Source organism: Chinchilla lanigera, unplaced genomic scaffold, assembly GCF_000276665.1.
Source record: "Chinchilla lanigera isolate Chin_1 unplaced genomic scaffold, ChiLan1.0 scaffold00158, whole genome shotgun sequence".
NCBI lineage: Eukaryota > Metazoa > Chordata > Mammalia > Rodentia > Chinchillidae > Chinchilla > Chinchilla lanigera.
This window is the reverse complement of record NW_004955559.1, coordinates 936,500-958,757: the sequence shown is the minus strand read 5'-3', so window position 1 is coordinate 958,757 and position 22,258 is coordinate 936,500. Positions and strand designations below refer to the sequence as shown.

Genomic DNA, 22,258 nt, shown 5'->3' with positions numbered 1-22,258 from the left:
TCCCTATCTGCTCATCTTTCATTCATGCACTCATTCACTGAGTCCTCAGCACCATTTGCAGGCCCCATTTCATACGCTGAAAACCCACACAGGAAGTGGGTTGGGTCTCAGCCCTGAACAGTTCAGTAGGAGCTAATAATAGCATAGCCATCAAGCTATAACAGAAACTGAATACAAAGGAGCCCGGGAAGATAGGTACTGCATCCAGCCTCAGAGAGGAGAGAAGAATGCGAGGCTCCATCCTCCCTCTGCCTCCCAACTCTCATAATTCAGACATCTCTGGGGAAGCAGTCAACAAATGTTGAGTGCTGACTGTGCCAACCTCCTGCCACCTGATGCTGGAGGCACAGGTGCCACCCCTCCCCTAGGGGAGCTCCGCCTGGTAGGAGGGTAAGGATTCATACATGGACAGTCATGATTTCAAGGGATCTGAGGACAAGGGGGCCATGGAATCTGCTGAGCTCTCTACTCTGCACTCTTCCCCAGGATCATCTCATCCTCTCCTAGGAAGAGTCAGGCAATAACTTATCCACACACCACTCCCATGCTCCAGATATGGACAGACAACTGCCTCCTCAACTGGATGACACTAAGGCAATTCTCATCTTCAAAATCTATACCAGGTCCTGAATCCCAAGCGCTAGAAAGCAGGGATTCCCCGGTCCAGCCAGGTGCTGTCCTTGGTGCTGAATCCCACACCCTCTAACAGCCAGTACTCCAGTGTCCTCGTGTTCTTAGTGCTGAACTAAATTATAGGCGCTGAACTGTGTTCTCAGAGCCCCATATTTCCTTTATGCATCCAGGACGCTGGCCATAGTTCTGATTCCTTACCATCACACCTTTAAGCTTCTCCTACGTCTGCCCATCTGCTGCCTGGACTCGTGAACTCCCAGAGTTGCCCGTGAATGAGACGCGTCATGTGCCCAAGCCCCTCCTCTGTCCTCTTACCACATCCTTTGTGCAGGTCCATGCTAATGAACTCGAGGTTCCCCTCGTGTGGGCTCCTGCTGCCTTCTGTGTAGGCCACGTGTCTGCCACTTGGGCAATAGCGGAAGGAGAATCCGTAGCCTACCAGGGTCATCTGTGGACATGGAGAGAAGCCATACAGATTGGTAGTTAGGAGCAGACTCTAGAGTCAGAGATTCCAGGAGTCGGTAAATATGAAGCGACACATCCACTGTAGATAGTTTTAATTTCTAAAACGAGCCACGCTCACAGCAAAAATGCCAAATACCACAGAATGGTCTAAAGTGAAGAGAACCCAAACCAACGTCCACATTTCCCCCAGAAGTGACCACTAATGACAGATTCTCAGGCATTATTCCAAATCATTCTTTAAATAACCAGGTATACCAGGAGGCTCTTGTTTCCACAGAGGCATCGCCTGGCCTCCTGCTGGGCACCCCGTTTCTGCACTTTAGCAGTGGCCCAGGACACAGAGTCTGGAGCTGGACACCCTGGGTTCAACACCAGCTCAGCCCTGTGGTGCAGCCTTGGGTGAGTCATGAAACTTCTCTGTGCTTTCATTTCTCCATTTGCAAAGTGATGAAGACAGTTCCTTCCTCAACACGTTGTTAGAAAGCTTACCTGGCTTTAAAACAAACGTGTTCATTTGCCAGCTACACAGAATTAACCACATCTTTTCTGTGGCTGCCTTTTGTTCTACCATGCAGATCACGGATCTGTTGGTTTGACCATGCAGGACCTACACCCACTTCTGCTCAGCTGGTGATAGTCAATTTTATGTGCTGTTTTTTTGGTACTAGGGATTGAACCCACACCCTCATGCTCTACATCAGTGCTCTACCACTGAGCTACATCCCCTGCCCTTTTAAAAATTTTATTCTGAGACAGGGTCTCATTAAGTCACTAAGTTGCTCAGGCTGGCCTCCAACTCGTGATCCTCCTGTCTCAGCTTCCTGAGTAGCTGGGATTCAGACATGTACCACCACATGTGGCTTATGTGCTAACGTAACAGAGTCATACGGTGCCTGAATATTTGACCAAATATTTTTCTGGTGTGTCTGAGTGTATTTCTGGATGAAATTAACAACTGAATCCACAGACTGTGTAAAGCAGAGAGCGCTCTCTCATGGGGGTGGGCCTCATCCAATCCACGGAAGACGGAACAGAAATAAAGCTGAGTTAACAGGGCTCCTCCTGCCTGTCTGCATGAGTGTGCTTGTCATTACTGCCTGCTGACTTGAACTGAAACACTGGCTATTCTTGGGTCTCAAGGCCGCTGGCATTCGACTGGGACTACATTAGCTTTCCTGGTCTCCAGCTTGTGAACCGAAGACCTTGGGACTGCTCAGCCTCCATAAGCACAAGCCAGTTCCTTATGATAATTCTCTCCACACACACAGGCACACCCACACAAACACAGGCACACATTTGGTTTTGTTTTTCTAAAGGATCTGATTAATGCAGTTCTTGGATGTCTCCCGGGACTGCCCTTCCCCTGCTCACACTCCACATAATTTAGATGGGGCTCACTGCTCATCCTGGGGTTGCTAAGCTTTAGCAATAGGAACCTGCAGTGAATGTATCTGCCTGACAACGAGCACTGCAAAAGCAAGCAGAACCTAGAGGTAGAAGAGCCAGATTCCCAACGAAGAGCTTGAATGCCTAGATCCAGCTATGCCGAGAGACATGTCCTGGATTCTGCCATTCCATGCACCAAAAAATTGCACACACAGAAGCCTATTAGTATTATTATTGTTTAAGAATGTTGTTTCATCATTTAAAACTGAGAAAGTCCATTAAATTTACTTCAAAATATAATTTAATTAGCATTCTACTGGGACTATATACACACATATCAAGGCATTTCCCTTTATGGTTATAATCCACAACCAACACTGTCAAAAACATCTGGTGTATGTATTTTTCTTTTTTTTGAGACAGGGTCTCACTATGTCATGTAGGCTGGCCTTGCACTCACTGCCTTCCATCCTTACCAGCATTATATATTATCATTTTTAACTCTGTCCCTCCAAATGGTGAAAAATACTACCTTGTTTTAATTTCCATTTCTAGGGAAGCTGAGTGTCTTGTCATATAATTAACCTGTGGATTTCTTTTTTTTTTTTTTCTGGTACTGGGTATCCAACTCATGATCTCGTGCTTGCCAGGCAGGCACTGTGCCACTGAGCTAAATCCCTAGCCCCAGATTTCTTTTTTAATGAACTGTTTTCCCTAACCTTTGTCCATGTTTCTAGTAATTTACCTCTCCTTATTTATTCAAAGGAGCTATTTACATATGGCAGACCATAATCTTTTGTTTGCTGTGAGCACTGTGAAATGAATGGAGATTTGGGGATAGATGAGAACCCTCAGGGACCTTACAGAGTGGTGCAGAACCAGGCTCTTACTTGGCTCAGATCCTCTGGATTCACGAAGATATTCTCTGCTGTCAGGTTTCCATGAACATACTCATTTTCATGGAGGAATTCCAGGGCATCCAGCTGGGGAAAGAAGCAAGCAAGCACCTCTGAGTGGCAGTTTCTGTCAAATAAAAGCATTACCATTTGTTCTTATTCACCAGATTCTTAACCACCGGATCTAGTACCATGATACTCCTGGCTCTGCCCCGAAGTCAAAACGGCCACAAAAGCTAAATGTTTTCATTCGATTCAGGGCACAGGTGCAGCCAAGACAGTGCAATTAAAGACATTCATGAAAGCAGACTTCCAGAATTGTTTCAGAAAGTGGAAAGAACACTGGGATAAGTGTATTTGAAGTAAATAAGAATATCTTGAGGTAGATTAATGGCAAAGTGTCTTTGCTGTATGTTTCTTTTTAAAAGACTGTATATTCACTATTCTTTTTGTTTTTTAAATCTGAGTAGTATTTGGCTTGCTGTCTACCTCCTCTTTCTTCTCACTGATTGCAACTCAGGAGGATAAGAAGGCGCCGCCTAAAGCCCCTCTGCCTAAGTAACCCCGCACTCATGTACACCAAGGCTGTTTTCACTCCTCCCAGAGAACTTAGTTAAGCAACCTGTATTTTCTAACTTCTCCACTCAGCTCCAGGCTCTGACCCTCAGCTTGGTGAACATCCCCAAGCCCCTCCCTGGCCTCAAGGTAACTGTCCCTCACGTCTGCTCGCTTTACTCGGATGACCTCTCCACCCTCTCCGCCCTCTCCCGGGTGGATGCCAACCAGCCTCACCTGCCCCTCTGCGTCCCTCTTTCTCGCGCTGGCCCTTCTTCTCCCACCTCCCTGGCTCCCTGAACCCTCAGGTCGGAGCCCCAGCTCCTCCTGCATCACTGAGCGTAAGAGGCCCGCGGGCTCACTTAAGGTGTTGCACCCTTGCTGCTTCTATCTGGTTGTTTGACCTGGCTGCTCTCATTCTCCGCCAGAGCAGGGGACACTTCTCTGAGCACTGGTCACAATATGCACAACTACTTTATTTTCTTTTCTTTTTTTTTGTTTTTTTTTTTGTTTTTCTCCGGTACCGGGAACCGAACTCACGACCTTGCGCTTGCCAGGCAGGCGCTTTTGCCGCTGAGCTAAATCCCCAGCCCCTACTTTGTTTTATTTTCTAGTACTGGGGACTGAATCCAGGGCATACACATTGAGCTACATCCCTAGTCTTTTTTAATTTTCATTTTTTAATTTTAGGACTGGATTTCATGAAGTCACTAAGCTGCCCAGGCTGGGCTTGAACTTGCAGCCTCCTGCCTCAGCCTCTAGAAGTGAGTGCTGGGACTAGGGGTGTGCAGCACCATACCCAGCTGTGCAACTATTTCATAGCATTCTCTCCCACCAGACTGTGAGCTCCAACATACGAGGCTTTGGCCAGGTAATCCTAGCACTCAGGAGGCTGAGGCAGGAGGATCACTGTGAGTTTCAGGCCAGCCTGGGCTACATGGTGAGTTCAAGGAAATCCTGGGCCATATAGTGAGACCCTGTCTCAACTGCTGCTGCCCGAAAACACCATGAAGCCTGTGTCTATGGTGCTCCCTCATCTCCCCACAGCCCTGGGACAGAGCTCAGCACCCAGCGTGTTACTTGACCAACAATGAGGAGTGAATGAACGATTCACTAGCAAACAAGCCTCACACACTAGCAAACGAGCCTTGCCTCAGCTCGTATCCTTGGCATGGAATGTTTGTGTCCACCCCCACTTAGCAGTGGTGCCCCAGCACCTTGCTATTTCCCATTCAGCCTGAGTCCTGGCTTAGAATCCACCTCTCCTAAGAAGCCCTGTGCACCCTCAAGTTGAGGCTGGGGCCCCGACTGCAGTCCGCTCCCATCCATTCTGGTCTGCTGTGCTGGGTGCTGGATGCATCAGTGAGCCAAAAGCCTGAGAAACTAGGACCCTGCGAGCCAGCCCTGCAATGCTGAGTAGGTCCTAGTACGTACCAGCCGGCAGGCCACCTGGAACACGCACTTCTCTGAGGTCACATGCTTCGGTCTCGTATCCAGGGCCGACTGCAGACTCCTCCCCAGTCTGGGAAACACCAAGAACCTGGAAGACATGGGCATCCTAGGAGGTGCAGACGCGTGGGGAGGAATGCGGTTCTGAGGGAGACTGTGGCGGGGGAGCACCAAGGTCCCAGCACCGGGGGATGGTAAAGGCTCTGCCTGGCCGGACACAGCCTGGCTCAAAACAAGGGGAAGGAGGTGGCAGCTGACTGGCCAGTGGCTCTGGGGCTGCAGCTGGACCCAGGCACGGGACAGGGAGAGAAGGAAAGGGTGCTGGAGCGGGTGACAAGTGAGACGGCTCACCTGTACTTGTCCTGGTGAACGCCAAAACCTATACAGGCGGGGATGGCCAGGAGTGGGGTCGAGGACAGCTTCTTCCACTTGTTCACTGAGGGAGACGGGCTCAACTCAGAGCCTGGCATGGGCCAGGCCTGTGGGGCAGTGGCCGGCTCTCAGGCAGGGAACACACCAGAGCCCAGAACAAACCCTGCGTCTCCTTGTTGGAGACGACATCTTTGTGGGCGGTGACAGTGAGAGAGGGCAGGGACAGGGTGGGTGTGGGTGACCCCCAGGTGTCTGTAATCCGTGCCTGAAGGTGCAGAGGTGAACACAGGTGAGTTCTGAGGAACATACACATTTGGAGTGAACAGAAGGGACAAGAACAGCAGAGGAATCTCTGCGTCCACATGTATAGGTAAAGAGATCAACACGGGTGGAAACCGGCCCTGCTGCACGGAATCTGCCTCTGGCTGTCTGCTAGGGACCCTGCGGGCTGTTATGAAACCACTGTGCTGACACAGCATAACAGCTGCCTGCGCGGAGGAAAGCCAGCCCAGACTGACACTTCCGCCAGTTTCTGTGGCATAAGCACTTCCTGGCACAGCCAGTTTCAAGCCACCAATGTGATGTGACTGGTACGGGCTTCGAGAGAGGCCCAGTACTCACCCCTGTGCCAACAACTTCACCATCCGGATACCAGGGGTGTAAATAACCACAAGAGTTACCGGCAATGGCACACGCAAAAATGAACGAGGAAACGAAGAGGTTTTGAGTGTTTATTATCTTTGTGTTGAATATAACTAAGTTACATAACTTAATTTTTAATATCTTGGCTGCATAGAACAACCAGCTTGGAGCACTCCTGAAAATGTACAACTTGGCTCATAAGAGCTGGTCTGGCCAGCCCCACCCTGTCTCCCGAGGCCCCTGGGTGACAGGAGTCGGCTGTGGGCACAGACGGGATTCACACGTGGGTCTGAGTCCCCACGCTGTCCATGCCAGCAGGGAGAAGCGAGCTACCGAGTGCAAGCTGGTACCCCAACACACTCCTCCACCCCTTTCCTGCAGAATACCTTGCAGAGGCTTGGCAGCCCGCTGGAAGAAGTTCTGCTCATTGAATAGGCGCCCATCTTTGGCATCCTGGAGGACACAGGAGAGCAGGGGCTGTTACATTCAAATCCCTTACACAAGAGCCCCGTTCCTCCACGACCCCAGGGTTTTTCAAATCCCTGCATTAGGACCAAACTCCTCAGGGTGCTGCACATGAGCACTATCCGACACTGCAAGCCATCTTCCAGTTCATATGCATTTTTATGACAGGATCCACAAAGTTTTCTTAGACAGGCAGCCTTCACATAAAAACTACATTTCCCAGCATCCTTTGCGAAATGAGGCTGATCACGTGACTAAGTGCTAGCCAATGAGAACACGAGCAAAAGAAACGTGGGCAACTTCCAGGTTATGCTCTTAACAGAGGGGGACAGGCTCTCCCTTTCCCTTTCTCCTGCCCCTGTGCCAGACTCATAACTCAGTACTACCTCCTTCTGGGCCTCAGGAAATGCTGATTGGATGGTGTAAGAGAGAGGCTCTGTTTCTGCTTCTCTGTGGCAATGGTAACCACAGTGATAATGGCCAAAGTGCTCACTGTGTACCTGATGCTAACTAAATTCTGCATTAAGTTTAACAGGGGCCTGGTGGTGATCCCACATGCTGCGAGCGGGTGGAGCTGGAAATTGGTCATACGAGTGAGGGCAGGACAGACCCAGGGTGCCTCAAGCAGGACAGACCCAAGCTACCTCAGTCTTGAGAAAAACATCCTGCCTGGACAATTTCAGTCATTAGTTACTAGGCAACCTTGCCTCTCCTGATACTAACTTTGCAAGGGCATAAGTAAATGCCCCTACTATTGTTGTTCAGTCCTCCAGCGTAAAGAGGTAGCCTCCACCTGACCCAGCTTTTGTCTCCTGTCTTTATTTGCCTCACACCCCAAGATCCAACACAGTAGGTGCTCAATAGATACATGCTATGCACGAGGCAGACCATAGCTGCAGGAGGGTCACATGATGCACATGTTCTGAATTCTTCATTGCTGAGGAAACTCAAAAGCTGAGAGGGGATGTCCCTGTTTGGTGACATGGCGCAGGGGTACGTCTGGCCACGGGTTTCCCACAGCCCCGCAAGAGGAGGAACAGGGACCCTGCCCTTCTCAGGGTCCCACTCCCAACAACCATGGACATCCCAAGTTCTCCTAGTTCACAGAGGGGCTCAGAGATTCACAAACGCATCTGCAAAGCCCCAGGTTCCCTGCTCAGGGCTACTCACCAATTTGAGGGAGAACTGGTGTTGCTGAGAGCTTGACTCACAGGGGAGGGCAGAGGCAGGCTCAGCTACGGAGGAACAGAAACAGATGATCAAGGTCATGACCCAAGAGTTCATGGTCATGGTCCACAAAGTTCCTAGCAGTGAGAAGCGGTTCCCGTTCCCTGGTTCCCGCAGACAAGCACATTCTTGGTATGCAGAACCTGCTCCTTTCTATTTTTGAAGAGGCCCTTCTCTTCCTCTTCCTTTGTGGCCATCTAGCTGGGCACAGGATAGAGTTAACACTGCAGGCCCGAGATTGTCCTCTAAGGCTGAGAATCAGGGCTTTGGGATGTGGATTTTGAAAGGAAGGGTCCCCAGCATTTCCTCATGATGCAAGGCGCTTGCTGGGTCTACACCAACACACCTGCTGTCCTTCTGGACCCAGGGTTTAGCTACACATTAGGCCGAGTTGGCCAGAGAACCAGTCCCCATAACAATCTGGGACCCTGCACCTCTTGACAGTCTTCCCTGGAGATGACAATCCCCATGTGTTACCACAATCTGTGGCTGGGAGAGGTAGGTGCATACTCAACGTCACATCCTGAGCAACCCACATCCAATTCACGATCAAGAGGGACATACAAGCACAGCCCTCTGGCCCGCACAGAACTATGCCGAGGCTGTTTTGCTCCAGAGCCCACTGACCGTGAATCTGAGTGGGTGAATCTCTTTTCTCAAGGGCGGAGGCCTCATGGCACCTGACTGCCTCTTCCAGGCACCCGATTACCTCTTATGAGCTCCCCATAGGGATAATATTCAACATGAGTTTTGTTGGGGACATTCAGACCTTACTGGAGGTACTGGATTTATTTTGGGGGTGATGGAAATGTTCTGGAATTAGGACAGTAGTGGTGGTTGTGTGATACTGTAAATATACTAAAAGCCACTGGATAGTACACTTTAAAATAATGACTTTTATGTTATATGTTATCTCAGTTTAAAAATTGCCAACAAAATACCTACACAAAAGAGTGCCTGGCCCTGTGCAAGCACTGAATCAATGTTAAGTACTGCTGACACTGAGATTGCTGCCGTTGTTATTTCCCTCACTGCCACAGAGTGGGATTCCATTATTTGAGGTTTGACTACTCAGCTTCTAAGCCCTGCTTCTTGCCCACACCCCTCCAGTCCCACATCTGGCCAAGGATGGAAGAGCCATTCTCTTCCCTCCCTTCTTTCTTTTGTAGCTGGGGACTGAACCCAGGGCCTTCACACTAAGCTGCATCTTGTCTCTTTTATTTTTTTTTACTTAAAGAAAGTGCCTCTGTTAAGTTGCTAAGTTGCTCTGGCTGTGCTGGAACTTGCAATCCTCCAGCTTTGAGCCCCCCAGAGTGCTAGGATTATAGGCATGTGTCACCGTGCTCAGCAAGCTGGTGGAAGATTCACACCCTGGGTGGGAGGCACTGGCCTGTGTGTGGAAAACCTCACCTGCCGACACCATGAAACCAAGGCTGGGCTCCTTCCCTGCTCCTTCAAGCACTCTGGACATGTGGGAGGCCCAGCCTGCTCTTCACTGAGACCCGAATTAAGGAAGCCACAAATCTGTCATATCCTCTTGGCTCGTGGGCCCTGTTGTCATTCTCAATATCTGTTGTGGTTGCATCATTGTGTCAACTTGCGAAGTCTAGAAGCTTAACTAATTAGTAACTCAGCAGTTCTCATCCTAGGGTGTAGAGGACATGCCCTTACCACTCTAGGATGTTGTTCACTGTGTCAACTTGAGAAGTTTAGAAGTTTAAAGGCCGGGCGTGGTGGCGCATGTCTGTAATCCCAGCACTCAGGAGGCTGAGGTAGGAGGATTGTTGTTGCAAGTTCGAGACCAGCCTGGGCTACAAAGTGAGCTCAAGGCCAGCCTGAACTGCATAGCGAGACCCGGTCTCAAAAAAGGAAAAAAAAAAAAAAAAAAGTTTAACTAAGTGATTTAGTAGGGGGGCAGGGTCCTTACTTTGTAAACAGCCTGAGCCTATGGAAAGGGAGGGCACAGTAACAGTGTGGGTGCTATACTCACCCAAGGGCAGGCAGCCTGCCTACAATATACAGGAGGAAAAGCGACTTGCTCTCCCCTCTTTTGCTCTTGTTGCTTTTGCTGTCTCCCGCCTCCTTGAAGTGTTGCCCCTGGGCCCTGCCACCCTGCCTTGGAGCCAGCTGATGGCCTGAAACTTTCACAAGCTGTGAGCTAAATAAACCTTTCCTTCCTTAGTTTTGGGCATTAGGTATTTTGTCTCAGCAACATGAGAACAGTTAACACAACATCTGACCCAGTTTTGGGTGGGGTCCACGCTGTCCCTGCAGGCCGGCCAGGATAGTCCTTCTCTTGTGGCCCCCTGGCCTGCACTCCCAGCAGCCACCATGGGTGGAGTGAGTGCTTTGCAATGGGCCAGGTGCACGACCCTCCCCGGCCACCCTCCTCCAGCCTGCAAACTCACAGGACCTGCCCAGCCCCTGCAGGTGGGTCAGTTTACAGTCTGGGCCTTTGAGACTGCCAGAGGCAGGTCTACAGCGACCAGCGTGGCCTCCATCCCCACCCTCAGGAAGGGTCACTGCCCTGGGCCACCCTGGCTGCCTGGGCACAGCACCTTCATAGAGAATGCCTTGGTCGTCCCTGGTCTGCAGGGATCCCAGCCTCCAGCGCTGCCCGTTCTTGTCCGTCAGTTCTGTCCCTGAGGGCAAAGCCTCAAGCAAGGTGGTTGCCCGGCTCCGTTTCAGCGTCTGAGGGCTTCGCCTGGTGGACTGTGGGCTGCTTCTGGGGGAAGGGGGTCCACTCCTGGCCCCTGCAGGAGGAGGGTTGCAGTAAAGGAAAGGCAGCATCCAGGAGAGGATAGTTCGATGGGGAGTGGAACAACACTCATGCTGACTTTTTCTTGCAGTCAGCAAACGCTTCCCGGACTGCCTTGGGCAAGGTCCTCTGTGTGATGACCCTGGTCACGTCCCTCGGGAGCTCCCAGTGTGGTGGGGGAGTCTGACCTAGTTAGCCTGCATAGAGGGACATCAGGGCCAGAGGAGAAAGTGACTGTCTGAAGGTCAAGGGAGGCTTCCTGGAGGAGGGGATGTTAGTGTTCAGTCTTGTTGGATGAGTTTTGCTAGAGGAAAACAAAGGGGAAAGGCCACCAGACATTAACCTGAAAACACCACACACAGCAGGGCTCAGCCCTGTGCCGAGTATGTGTCAGATGGAGATGCGGCCCTTGAAGGGGCTGACAAGAGAGTGAGGTGGTGTGGTAGGAGCAGGAAATGGCAATAGCACCCACCTCACTCCTCCCAACCACCATTTCCCCAAGGCACCCCAGGGTAACCAGGAGCAAGGAGGCACTCAGGGCTCAGTGGGCAGGAGATAGGCAAACGGTCTTCAGCCTCTGGTGTCCTGGCACTGGCTGGGACAAGACGGGCAAGGCACACCCAGCCCCTATCTGCAAAGCATGTGCAGGACAGGAGTGAGGCTGGAGAGAGGCTTTGGGGATGACAAGGAGGCCTAGGCGAGGGCCCTGGGTGCTCAGGCGAGGGTTCCTAGAGGTGCGAGCCTCCTAGTATTGGAAATAGGCACAGGCCAGGAATAAGAGGAGATGATAGGGCCAAGGGAACAGACTCAGCAAAGCCCAGAGGTTGAGAGTCTCGCAACAGCTGGGCATGGTGGCACACGCCTGTAATCCCGGCACCCAGGAGGACTGCTTCGAGTTCGAGGCCAGCCTGGGCTACAAAGTGAGTTCAAGGCCAGCCTGAACTGCATAGTGAAACCATCTCAAAAAGACAAAAAAAAAAAAGAAAGTCCCCCAAAGCGAGTCTCATGTACACAGGAACACGGGCTGTCCAGACGCCAGCTGACAGCAGGACAGTGGGGGATGGGAACGTAGGGCTGGGAGGAGGAAGCGCCAGGGCAGCACTGTCTGTGCGTAGGCCCCTGGGGACCATGTGGAGATGGCCTGGAGGGGAGACCAGGCTGGGGAAGGTGCTGCGAGGGGTCCAGGCAGGGGTGGATGCCAGCTGGGGCTCTGGAAGCTCTGTCTCAAATGTCAGAGAAGCCATCCTTGCCTATCTAGGTCAGATCCACCCCAACTCTGACCTTTGGGTTTCTCAGAAGAACTCACGGCATCTTCAGACTCAGCATTGCGACCATCACAGAGGAGGGATGACTGGGAAGAGATGACAATGTTTGACCATTTCACTCTCTTGGGAGAGATTTCAGAACTGCAGTTACTCTCTCTCTTTGAGCCTGAAGAAAGAGAACAAGAAGGCAGATGGGAGTTACAAGGCCCTTCTCAGCAAGGCTCACTTCTTCCGCTACCAGCTACCAACAAGTAGTTCCTTTCTTTTAGATCTTTTCTCCTCCATGGGCCTTAGTGTGCCTCCCCCCTCATGATGCTAGAGATGGCCCAGGCCTTCACATTGAGCTTTATTCCCAGTTCTTTTTTATTTTTATTTTCAGATAAGATCTTACTCAGTTGCCTAGACTGGGCTCAAACTCACAATCATCCTACCTTAGCCTCCCAGAATGCTAGCTTCTCTTTTATATCCTCCACCATTTTGCCCTCTGTGCTTTTGTCTAAGTTTAAATTCTCCAAATCTATCTTCCAGTTCACTAATTTTCCCTGCAGCTATGTCTACTTAGCCATTTCTCTACACACATATATTAAAGAAGTTTTATTTGGTTCCTCTTCAAATCTGCCTGGTTAATACTAGCTCACTTCATTATACTGCCAATTTATTGTTATTTCTTTAAACATATTAAATATGCTTTGTGAATATTTGCATCTGATAATGCTAAGGTCTGTGGTCTTGGCAGTGCGATTCTGTAGTCTGTTGTTTCTGTTGACCTGTTTCCTGATATCTCTGTGAACTGACAAAGACACAATCGTATCCTTTCAGCTGTCACTAACTCCACCAGCATGACTGGCCCCTGGAGTTTTGGGACAGCTGTCTAACTTCAGGCTATTTCACATAACACACAGGCAGACAGCCTCTGCAAATGCAAATCATACTGTGTCATCTACTTGGCAGAAACTTCCACAGCTCTCCAGCCGTTTGCCTGGTCCCCCAGTCTCTATTGTCTTGCCAGTTCTTACCTCGAAAGGATGACACAAGTGGTCTGACAGAGGTTGGGGACTTTGCATGCTCCTCTGTAGGCAAAGGTTTTCCACAGTAGGGGCAGAATTTGAAAGCTGCTTCAATATTTTTGCCACACTCTGGACAGAAGGAGATCATGCTATAAAATGGAAATAAAGGGGATACAGGAAACTGAAAGAAAAACTGAATCTAGCTGGTAAGTAGCCCTCCAAGTTCCCCATGGGAATGAGCTGAGCAAGGGACAGAAGTCAGCACCACCTAAATACATGCCCCAGTGTGGGCGCTTTTGAAATGAGTCCCGGCCCATTGCACTGGGCCTCCAACCACCTGTCCCTAATGGCGCAGGTACAAAGCAGAACAAACCCCAAATGAAGCAGCAGAACTCAGAGAAGCTGTGGGAAACTTGAGGTCAAGTAGAGTTATGGCAGAAAACTGTTCACATCAGAATAAGCATGGAGGAGGTGTTGCCAGGGTCTCTGAGATGGTGTCCAAGATGCTCATTTCGTAAACCACATGTTGGAGACTGGAGAAACAGTGGATGCTCCACAAATATCCACATGGTCCTCCATGTTTCCCAGCTTTCTTTGTAGCAAGGCTGGGCCCAGATGACTAGTTCTGGGCAGTAGGTTTGGGTAGAAGTGATTTCCTGGCTAGAATATCTCCTCCATCTACCTTTCACCTGTAGGAATGGTCATGGAGGCAATGAGCCCCAGGCAACCTAGCCACACAATGAAGAGGGAGTGCCCAGTCCACACTAGGATCCTAGGATCAATAAAGGCACTTATGGTGTATGAAGCCACCAAGATTTCAGGACTTGTTATTGCAGCACAGCTTATCCTATCCTAACTAACTGAAGTGAAGAAGTGCTCAATACAGTATTCACTATGCTTTGCGTATCACTGAAATATTTGCTGGTACTTCTTGAAAATTAAAAACAAAATCACACACAGACCCCACAACAAATGGAGATTGGGTCAGTTAGTAAGTGAGGAAAAGAAATTTAGCAAGGATGATAGTACAGAGGGTACTTCAAGTGAAAATCTTTAACAAAGAAGAGGTGGAAACGAAGAAAAAAAGAGGGATTTTATTCATATATTCTGAGACTTAGTGTATGGTATCAATCAAAAATTGGAATATTGAAATAGAAGTTAAAATAAACGCATCCATGATTTCATTATCTTGGGCTATGCCCAGGATAAGTGTTCTCCCCACAGTGGTACTCCTGAGAGGTAGTGGACTTTTAGGAGGTGACATCTTGTGGGAGGCCCTTAGGTCATTGGGGTGTGGCCTGTGAGGGACCATGGGACCCCAGCCTCTTCCTTTTTCTCTTTGCTTCCTGCCTGGTGATGTTCACAGCTTAGCTCTGCCACACATACCCTGCCACTGCCATCCGGCACCCCAACTGGAAGCCCACAGCAACAGGGCCATTCACTTGCAGATCTGTGAGCTAAGTAAACCTTTTTAGAATAAGCCAATTACCCTGGTATTTTGTAATGGTGACTTCAAGCTGACTTATGCACCTTGCAAGAAAAAGTTCTAATTAAACTCTCTTTATTTACAGTCAAGATTGGTCTCTACTGCAAATGCTGAAAGTGGAATCCTTAAAATCACAGGCTTTGGTCCTGTAAGGGATGGCGACTCTTAACATTTGATTCTTAAATTAAAGTAGTCTTAGTCTTAGTACAAGCCTCAAATGTGTCTTGAGAAGCATCCCAGAGGGTTAACTTTGCCCTGGGATGTTTCCTTAAGGACAGAGAACACCTGGGCCCAGATAACCACCTATGACCTTGCCTGGGTTGTTGCATCCCTTCCCTGGCCCTAGATAAAAATTATAACCATAAAGGAAATGTATGGTTATCTAAAGGGGAACACACAGAACAGAGTGCAGAAAGTATATCATTGTGGTTGGGCTCATGACCTGGGTCTGACCCAGTCACACACGACAAGAAAAACGTGTGGCCACCTGTGTCAATGGCTACAACATTCCAATGGGTTACCACAGAAACCAAAGGTGTATTTACAGTTGAAACAAAGAAAGGCCATCACTGACATCCCCTGACCTGCTAGTAAGGGATGTACGGTGACCAGTCTAAATTCAATAAATTCTGTTTTTCCCTAAAATTGAATCCTTCGGTCTTCTGTGGAAATCAGTTCATCTGCCACTACAGTCCCAGGCTAACAGGATCTGAATTTCCAGCTTGCTGTGTGCTGGGAAATTATTTAACCTCTCTGTGCCCACATACAGAATGGCTGATGAGGTCAGGTGAACACACTTACTTTAAGGGCTGAGACAGGACCTGGCCACAGACAGCTTTCTTCGCTTTTTTTTTTTAAGCTTCTTACATTCTTTCTTCTGTTGTTCCTTTCCTTCTTCCATTCTCTTTTTTGTGGTGCTGGAGATGAAACTATGGGCCTCGCTGTGCTAGGCAAGTCCTCTACCCACTCCCCAGGGAGCTTCTTATATTAGGGATTGCTACTATTATATCATGCTCATGATCTCATGTACTATACTCTATTTGTTCATATTTCTGTTTTTCCCTTTATTTTTTCCATATTGTAACTTCAGGGCTTTTGGGGGCCTGTTTCCTCTTGGTGCTCACTTACAGAATTCCAGAGCAAGTTCTTAGAAACCACAGGCTGTCCAAGTAGCTGGTGAAAAGAACCTCAGCCAGAGGAGGAGAAAAGGGTTCCTCTTTCTACCAGGCTATAGGGCTGAGGATATAACTCAGTGGCATAAGTGCCTTTCTGGCCTGATAAGCATGAAGTCATGAGTTCGATTAGCGGTACAAAAAGAAAAAAAAAAGTCAATGGAAGAGCAACTAAAATAGACTGTCTTCTACCAGGCTATAGAAGAGCACAATCCAAGCTCTAGCATCACACTGCCTGTGATGGGTTAACTAATGGGCAACTGTGACTCCCAGCTGAACTCACTCAGTGTGGTGCTGGGTGTGTACGGCCCACCTGAGGACTGCTGTCAATGGCATAAAAGGAGAACTGGAGGGGAAGATGGTGTGCTGTTGATTCTTGAGGAGAAGCCTGTTATGCTGGCTTTCCTGATACGAACTCAGCTGTTCTCATTCTCAGAGAAGCTCAGGTCCTTGCTGTCACTGAGGATGGCTGCAGTTCTCTTTGGGGGAGCTCTGGTCCTTGGGCATCGTTTCCTAGCTCCAGTGCAGATCCCTCAGCCTGCTGGCACAGACCCTTCATCCTGCTGGCACAGACTCTCTAGCTTTCACCACTGACCTTTGGGGACTTCTCAGTGCAGATCCTTGATATAGACTCCCATGAGACACTGTCATGTTCTCCAGGCCTCCAACTGGACTCCTGAGGAAACTGCCATGGGCTCTAGGTCTTCAGCTGGACTCGTGCAGGACGTTGCTGTGGGATCCAGGCCCTCAGCTGGATTCTCTGGGTCTCTAGTGCATCAGATTTTGTGCACTCTTCTGCATTCAACTTTTTGGGTGAACATTATAAAATAGTCCTATAAATTATGTGTCTTATATTAAATCTATGCCCTTGAAAACCCTGACTACAATACTACCCTTCTGGCCAAGTAAGGTGATGTGTGCCTGTAATCCCAGCACTCAGGAGGCTGAGGCAGAAGGATTGTCATGAGTTCAAGGCCAGCGTGCATTACACAGAAAGAGCCTGTCTCAAAAAACCAAACCAAACCAACGAAACAAAAAACTGCCCTTCTGTTATTTCAAAAGATGCCTGTAAAACACCTGGGCTACAAAGACCATTAAGTAGCCTTTACCTACAAGAGGCTTGGAATTCTGACTGGTTGTTTTGGAGACTGACTGTTCATGTGATAACATCTAAAGGGATGTCCCCGGCCAGGTGTGGTGCTACACACCCCTAATACCAGCACTTGGGAGGCTGAAGCAGGGGGATCACTGTGAGTTTGAGGCTAGCTGGGCTACAAAGTTTCAAGGTCATCTTGAAATGCATAATGAGACCCTGTCTCAAAACACAAAAAATAAATAAGTAAATAAATAAATGGACATTCCTGACTTCTCAAAGGTATAAATAGTAGGGAGCATTTGTGTTCAGGGGGCTCACTGCCTCTTTCCCTTTCTCCTGTCAGGCTGTGATAAATCGTAAGCCTAGGTGTTGATCCTGGACCTACAAGATTAAAACTGGATCTAGACGGTCATCCAGATTGAATTAGTAAGAAAGAACTTGTGATTGTGTTACACTATTGAGATTTGGGGGTTGTTTGTTACTGTGGCATAGCCTAGCCAAGCCTGACTAATAATACCCCAAGACTCTGATTGATTTCTTATGTAAACAAAAATCCAGTTTGGAAATCTGTAGTTTTTTTTTGTTTTGTTTTTTTTGTTTTTGTTTTTTTTGAGACAGGGTCTCGCTATGCAGTTCAGGCTGGCCTTGAGCTCACTTTGTAACCCAGGCTGGTCTCAAACTCACAATGATCCTCCTGCTGCAGCCTCCCGAGTGCGGGGATTATAGGTGTGTGCCACCATGTCTGGTCTGTAGTGGTTTTAAGTGGTTCCATGTTAAGTAGATTTTCTCTAGGTGCCACTGCCCTGGGATAAAGATGGCCTTCAGGAAGGAGCAAGCACTAAACCAGGCGAGCCCTGCCAAGCCCACAGTAAGGCTCCTCCTGGGAGGGAAATCTGCCAGCAGCAACCAGGGGTGGGGAGGATAGCAGGATTGGGCTGTGGTGGGGAACAGGCCTTCAGGGACCTGTGCCTGAGGGGATGGTACCTTTATGGGGTCACGGTCTGGTCCTTGGTTTCACTGGGCTGGAAACTCCATCTTGACAGTGCCCTGGAAGTGAACAAGGGTGGAGATACTGACTTGGGCTCATTTTCCAAATAAGTAAAAGGTAAGAGTTCGTGTTTATTAGGCACTGGCCATGTAGCCAGGAAGTGCCATGGCCGTTCAGTCAATAAAGACTTCCTGAGCTCCTGGCTTCTGCCAGGCATGAGACAGGAAACACATGCCGGTGAGGGAAGACACTAATAAATGAGCAAGCGATTGTTGAATAGGTCAGGCAGAGATAGCACTACAGGGACAATAAAATACCCTAGAGGAAAAGGGATGCTACCGAGGTTGGCAGGTCAGTATCAACACAAAGAGGTCAGGGAAGGGATCACTGAGGGAAGTCAGGAAGTAAGATATGGGCATCTGGAGAAGAGGCCTTCAGAAAGAATTTACAGTGCATTACTGATTTACTCCATACCACAGCCCAAGAGGCAGGTTCCAGAGCCACCCTCCCTGGTTCCAGGCATTAAACCAGAGCCTCACTCAGCTAAGCAAGTGCTACACACCTCAGCGGCACGCCCAGCCCTTTCGTAGGAGGGTAGCATCTGTATTTTCCAGAAAGAAGTCAGATGCCACAAAGTAGTTCTAGTCCTGTGTGCTCTGTAGAATGTGGTAATGCCTTTCACCGAGAGGCAGGCTTTGGTGCCTCCCCTCAGGGTCTGGGCAGAGCTTGTGACAGCTCCTACCAATAAAGACGGCTACATTGGCCCCTGTCCCTCCGGGGATATAGCTCAGTGGCACAGCGCCTGCTTGGTAAACGTGAGGTCCTGAGTTCGATTCCCGGTTCAAAAAAAAAAAAAAACAACAAAGAGAAAGGATGGGCAGCAGTGATGTCATAGGACTTCCAAGGCTGTGTCACATGAAGGTTACAACTTGCACTGTGGCTGGCTTCCTCAGGCGCACACCCATGGCCCTGGTTCCACACTATTAGGCAGCCTAAAATAGCCTGGGTGGGGAGACCACATGAAGCAGCCCAGATGGACAAGAACAGGGATCCCCAGGAAACAGCCAGCATCTGCAGCTGAACATGGGAGGAAACAAAGCTCAAGTAATTTAAACTCTGGCCTTGGAATCTTCCAGCTGAGGCTGTGGATGTCATGCAGCAGAAAAACACCAGCCTGTAGTGCTCACTCTGAAATCCTGGCCCACGGGTCACATGAGCTTGATAAATGGCCCTTTCACACCACTGCATTTCGGGGTAATCTACGCCATCACTGGAAAGCACAGAGAAGTCATATCACTTAATTAACAAGAGCTCCCATCTCGAGTTCAAGATGTGCAGATTGTAATCCCTGTAACCACCTTCCAAGAATGACTCTTCCCTTTAAGGAGCTGTGGCAGCAGAGGCTCAGAGAGGGACACAGACTTGCCCAAGGCCTCAAAGCTCCTCCAAGTGGCAGGACCAGAAGGAAAATCACCCCATCCTTGAGGCCCACAAACGGATGCTCAAGGGCCACTCAGCTAGAAAGTGGTGGGACGTGAACTCAAAGCTAAAGCTCATGTTCTTAACCTGGTACCGACTTATAAAATGAAAATGAAGAGCGGGACTGGCTTTGCAGGGCTGCAGATCAGAACATTCTCAAAGATCTGCATCAAGAAGCGGATGCTGCGTGTGGAACCAGGCCAGGAGAGATACTGGGTTTTTAAACTACGGAGCCCTCAGCTCCGACACCCTGCAACCAGCCTCGTCTGGTCCTCCTGTGCTCCTCTGGGCTACGAGTTACCACCTAACTAGATTCTTGCTTCTACCCTCCCTGCTACAGTCTGTTCTCAAAACAGCAATGGGTAGGATCCATTGAAAATCTACATTGGCCCCTGTCCCTCCTCTTTAAACCCTCCAAAGGCTTCCACTCTGAACAGAGTAAAAGCAAAATGTTTACCAAGGTTTATGAAGCGCCACATGATTTGCTATCTCCTCATTCCCTCTCTGGCCATCTCCCCTTGCTCACACTGGCTTCCTTGCCTTTTCCCAAACAAGACCATCACATTTCTGCCCACAGGGCCTGCACATCCCCTTCTGCCTAGAAAGTTCTTCCCCTAGGGCTCATGGCACACTCCCTCATCACTTCACCTACATTTCTGTTCAAACACCACCTCCTCAGCAAGAACTTCTTTGACGTGCTTTATTGGCAGGGTATTCTCCTCCTTACCCCACTTTATCTTTCTCCAACGTGCCTGTTGTCCCCAGACAAACTTGCTGCTGACTCCTCTAGCTAGACTGGAAGCTTCCAGATGGCAGAGACTTTAGTCAGCCTTGTTCACCAGTGCCCAAAGCTTCGATCAAGCCTAGCACAGCGCAAAGAGTTGATAGTGAATAGATGGATTATCTCCTCCACAGAAAGAAACCTGCCAAGAAGGCAGGAGAGGCCCCCAGCATGTCAGCACATTTTCACCCTGCAGGCAAGCCTAGACAGCAAGCCAGAGACCAAAAGCTCAGAGACAGAATTACTTAGCTGGCTGCATAATCTCCAAAGAGTTTTTCTGCTTCAAAAGAGAAAGATGTAGTGGTTAAGACCATGAACTTGGCTGGGTTTGAATCCTGCTTCTGCCGCTTACTGGTGGAGGCTTTTTTTTTTTTTTCTTGTTGTGGTGCCGGGGATTAAATGCAGGGGATTAAATTTAGGCACGCTCGACAGTGGTCCACCACCAAGCTATCCCATAACACTCCCCCCAGAAAGAATTTTAACACCTCTGTGCCTGTTTTTGCATTTGTAAGTTGAGAACAAATGGGCATTTACTCTTGGATTCTGAAGTTTATAGCGCCAACCCATAGTGTGCTCTTGAGCAGCATTAACTATTCTAATGATTCTGTTCCATTCATTTCTAACCAAGTGGCCCAGGGCCAGGTGATTCCAAGCCCAAGACATCTGCCCCTGCATTCCCTCCACCAGAAATGCTCTTCCCACACTTCCTCTGTGACTACTTTGCTTTTTATTCTTCAGGCCTCAGCTCAAAGAGTTCTTCCCTCACCACCTTATATAAACTGCAACTCCCATCCCCAATTCTCTTCTCTCTCCCTTTTCCTTATTTTTCTTTAGCACTTAAGGCCATCTAATATAGGTTCAAAATTTCTTATTATAATCACCTGCCGCCAGGTGTGTCTCAACAGCCAGAATTTTGAATATTTGCAAGATGTTTTAGAATTTATACTACACTATACATAATCACTGGCAGGACAAAGGAGTGTGATTTGTGCAGCAAAATCTTTGAAGATGATAAGTAGATTTATGCTAGATCAGATCGGGTGTTACCAGCAAAGGCATTCAAAGTTAGGTCCAGGTGAGATACCAGAAGAGTTGCAAGGCAGGAAAAAAACTTACTTTGCCCACTTTTTTGGGTTTTAAAGTAGGTAAGGTAATAATATAACACTGAGTGTTAACTCTGCATGGTTTTTGTTTTTTTAAACTTGAAGTATCTGCTCTCTCATAGCTGTGAGTTTCAAATGGCAAAAAAGAAAAGCATCTTTTCTATAACTGTGATGACGGCATGGCATGTTTATGACTCTGGTTTCTTTCTGTTCTGGTGGCTTTAGACCATTACCGTTAACATTATTTTAACTTGGCACGTGTAACACTGCCACGTAGAGTAAAACACAAAGTTGCAAAATTTGGTAGCTTAGGGTTAAACACTAAACATATTCAAAGTCCATTCAGAATTCTATGTGTTGTATTTTGCCATTTTTGTGATGTGGCCTTTTATTTTGTAGTATCTCTTCTGAATAACATTCAACATCCAGCAAACACAAAACTTGCCTCATTTTAAAAGAAATTTCAAAATTCCAATCAATAGTGGACTCTAGAGTTCTGTATTTTAATATCTGTCAGTACAGTATTCACTCTCTTACCAAGGTAGATTCTTGATAACTCCATTAGCTACACAGTGCTACTTGTACCGAATAAAGTGATGCTTAGCATAATACTTCCCATTACTGACTAATTTTTTTTGGTACAGGGAACCGAAGTCATGACCTTGCGCTTGCCAGGCAGGCGCTGTGCCGCTGAGCTAAATCCCCAGCCCCCAAATATAATAATCATTTGGCACTGTAGCTGTTGCAGAATCGTGTAATGGTTATAAGTCTGTTTGAAATATCTTGAAACAAACATCCAGAGTGTATTTTTCCACATTTTATATCCTAGTGGTAAAAGTAGTAAATGTTCATTATTATTTGGGGTGATTCCTTTGGAACTGACCACAGACCCACATTAAGAATTATTGGGTCTGAGTATCCAAGCTCTATGATGGTATAAATTGTCTTAAAAATTCAGTGAACTATGTTTTAAAATCTGTCAAGATTATTTGAGCTTCAAGACAGGTACTATTTAAGAAAGAATTTCTTAAAT

The 22,258-nt window shown here is 48.3% G+C and overlaps 1 protein-coding gene across 4 annotated transcripts in view; it reads right to left on the bottom strand.

Moving 5' to 3' along the window:
* Vrk3 (vaccinia related kinase 3) overlaps positions 1-22,258 on the bottom strand; it is a 34,946-nt gene that overhangs the window by 9,241 nt on the left and 3,447 nt on the right. For 3 of the 4 annotated variants that reach the window (XM_005412796.2, XM_005412799.2, XM_005412797.2), the window contains exons 2-11: positions 17,859-17,921; positions 13,130-13,269; positions 12,130-12,279; positions 10,649-10,843; positions 8,034-8,098; positions 6,785-6,851; positions 5,736-5,820; positions 5,370-5,475; positions 3,375-3,467; positions 949-1,081 (exon numbers count right to left, since the gene is read on the bottom strand). In XM_005412796.2, the coding sequence (XP_005412853.1) occupies positions 949-1,081; positions 3,375-3,467; positions 5,370-5,475; positions 5,736-5,820; positions 6,785-6,851; positions 8,034-8,098; positions 10,649-10,843; positions 12,130-12,279; positions 13,130-13,268 (1,033 nt within the window). In that variant the 5' untranslated portion in view covers position 13,269; positions 17,859-17,921. Of the gene's footprint in view, positions 1-948; positions 1,082-3,374; positions 3,468-5,369; positions 5,476-5,735; positions 5,821-6,784; positions 6,852-8,033; positions 8,099-10,648; positions 10,844-12,129; positions 12,280-13,129; positions 13,270-16,373; positions 16,402-17,858; positions 17,922-22,258 lie in introns of those variants that run through there. The other variant, XM_005412798.2, reaches the window with a different exon arrangement.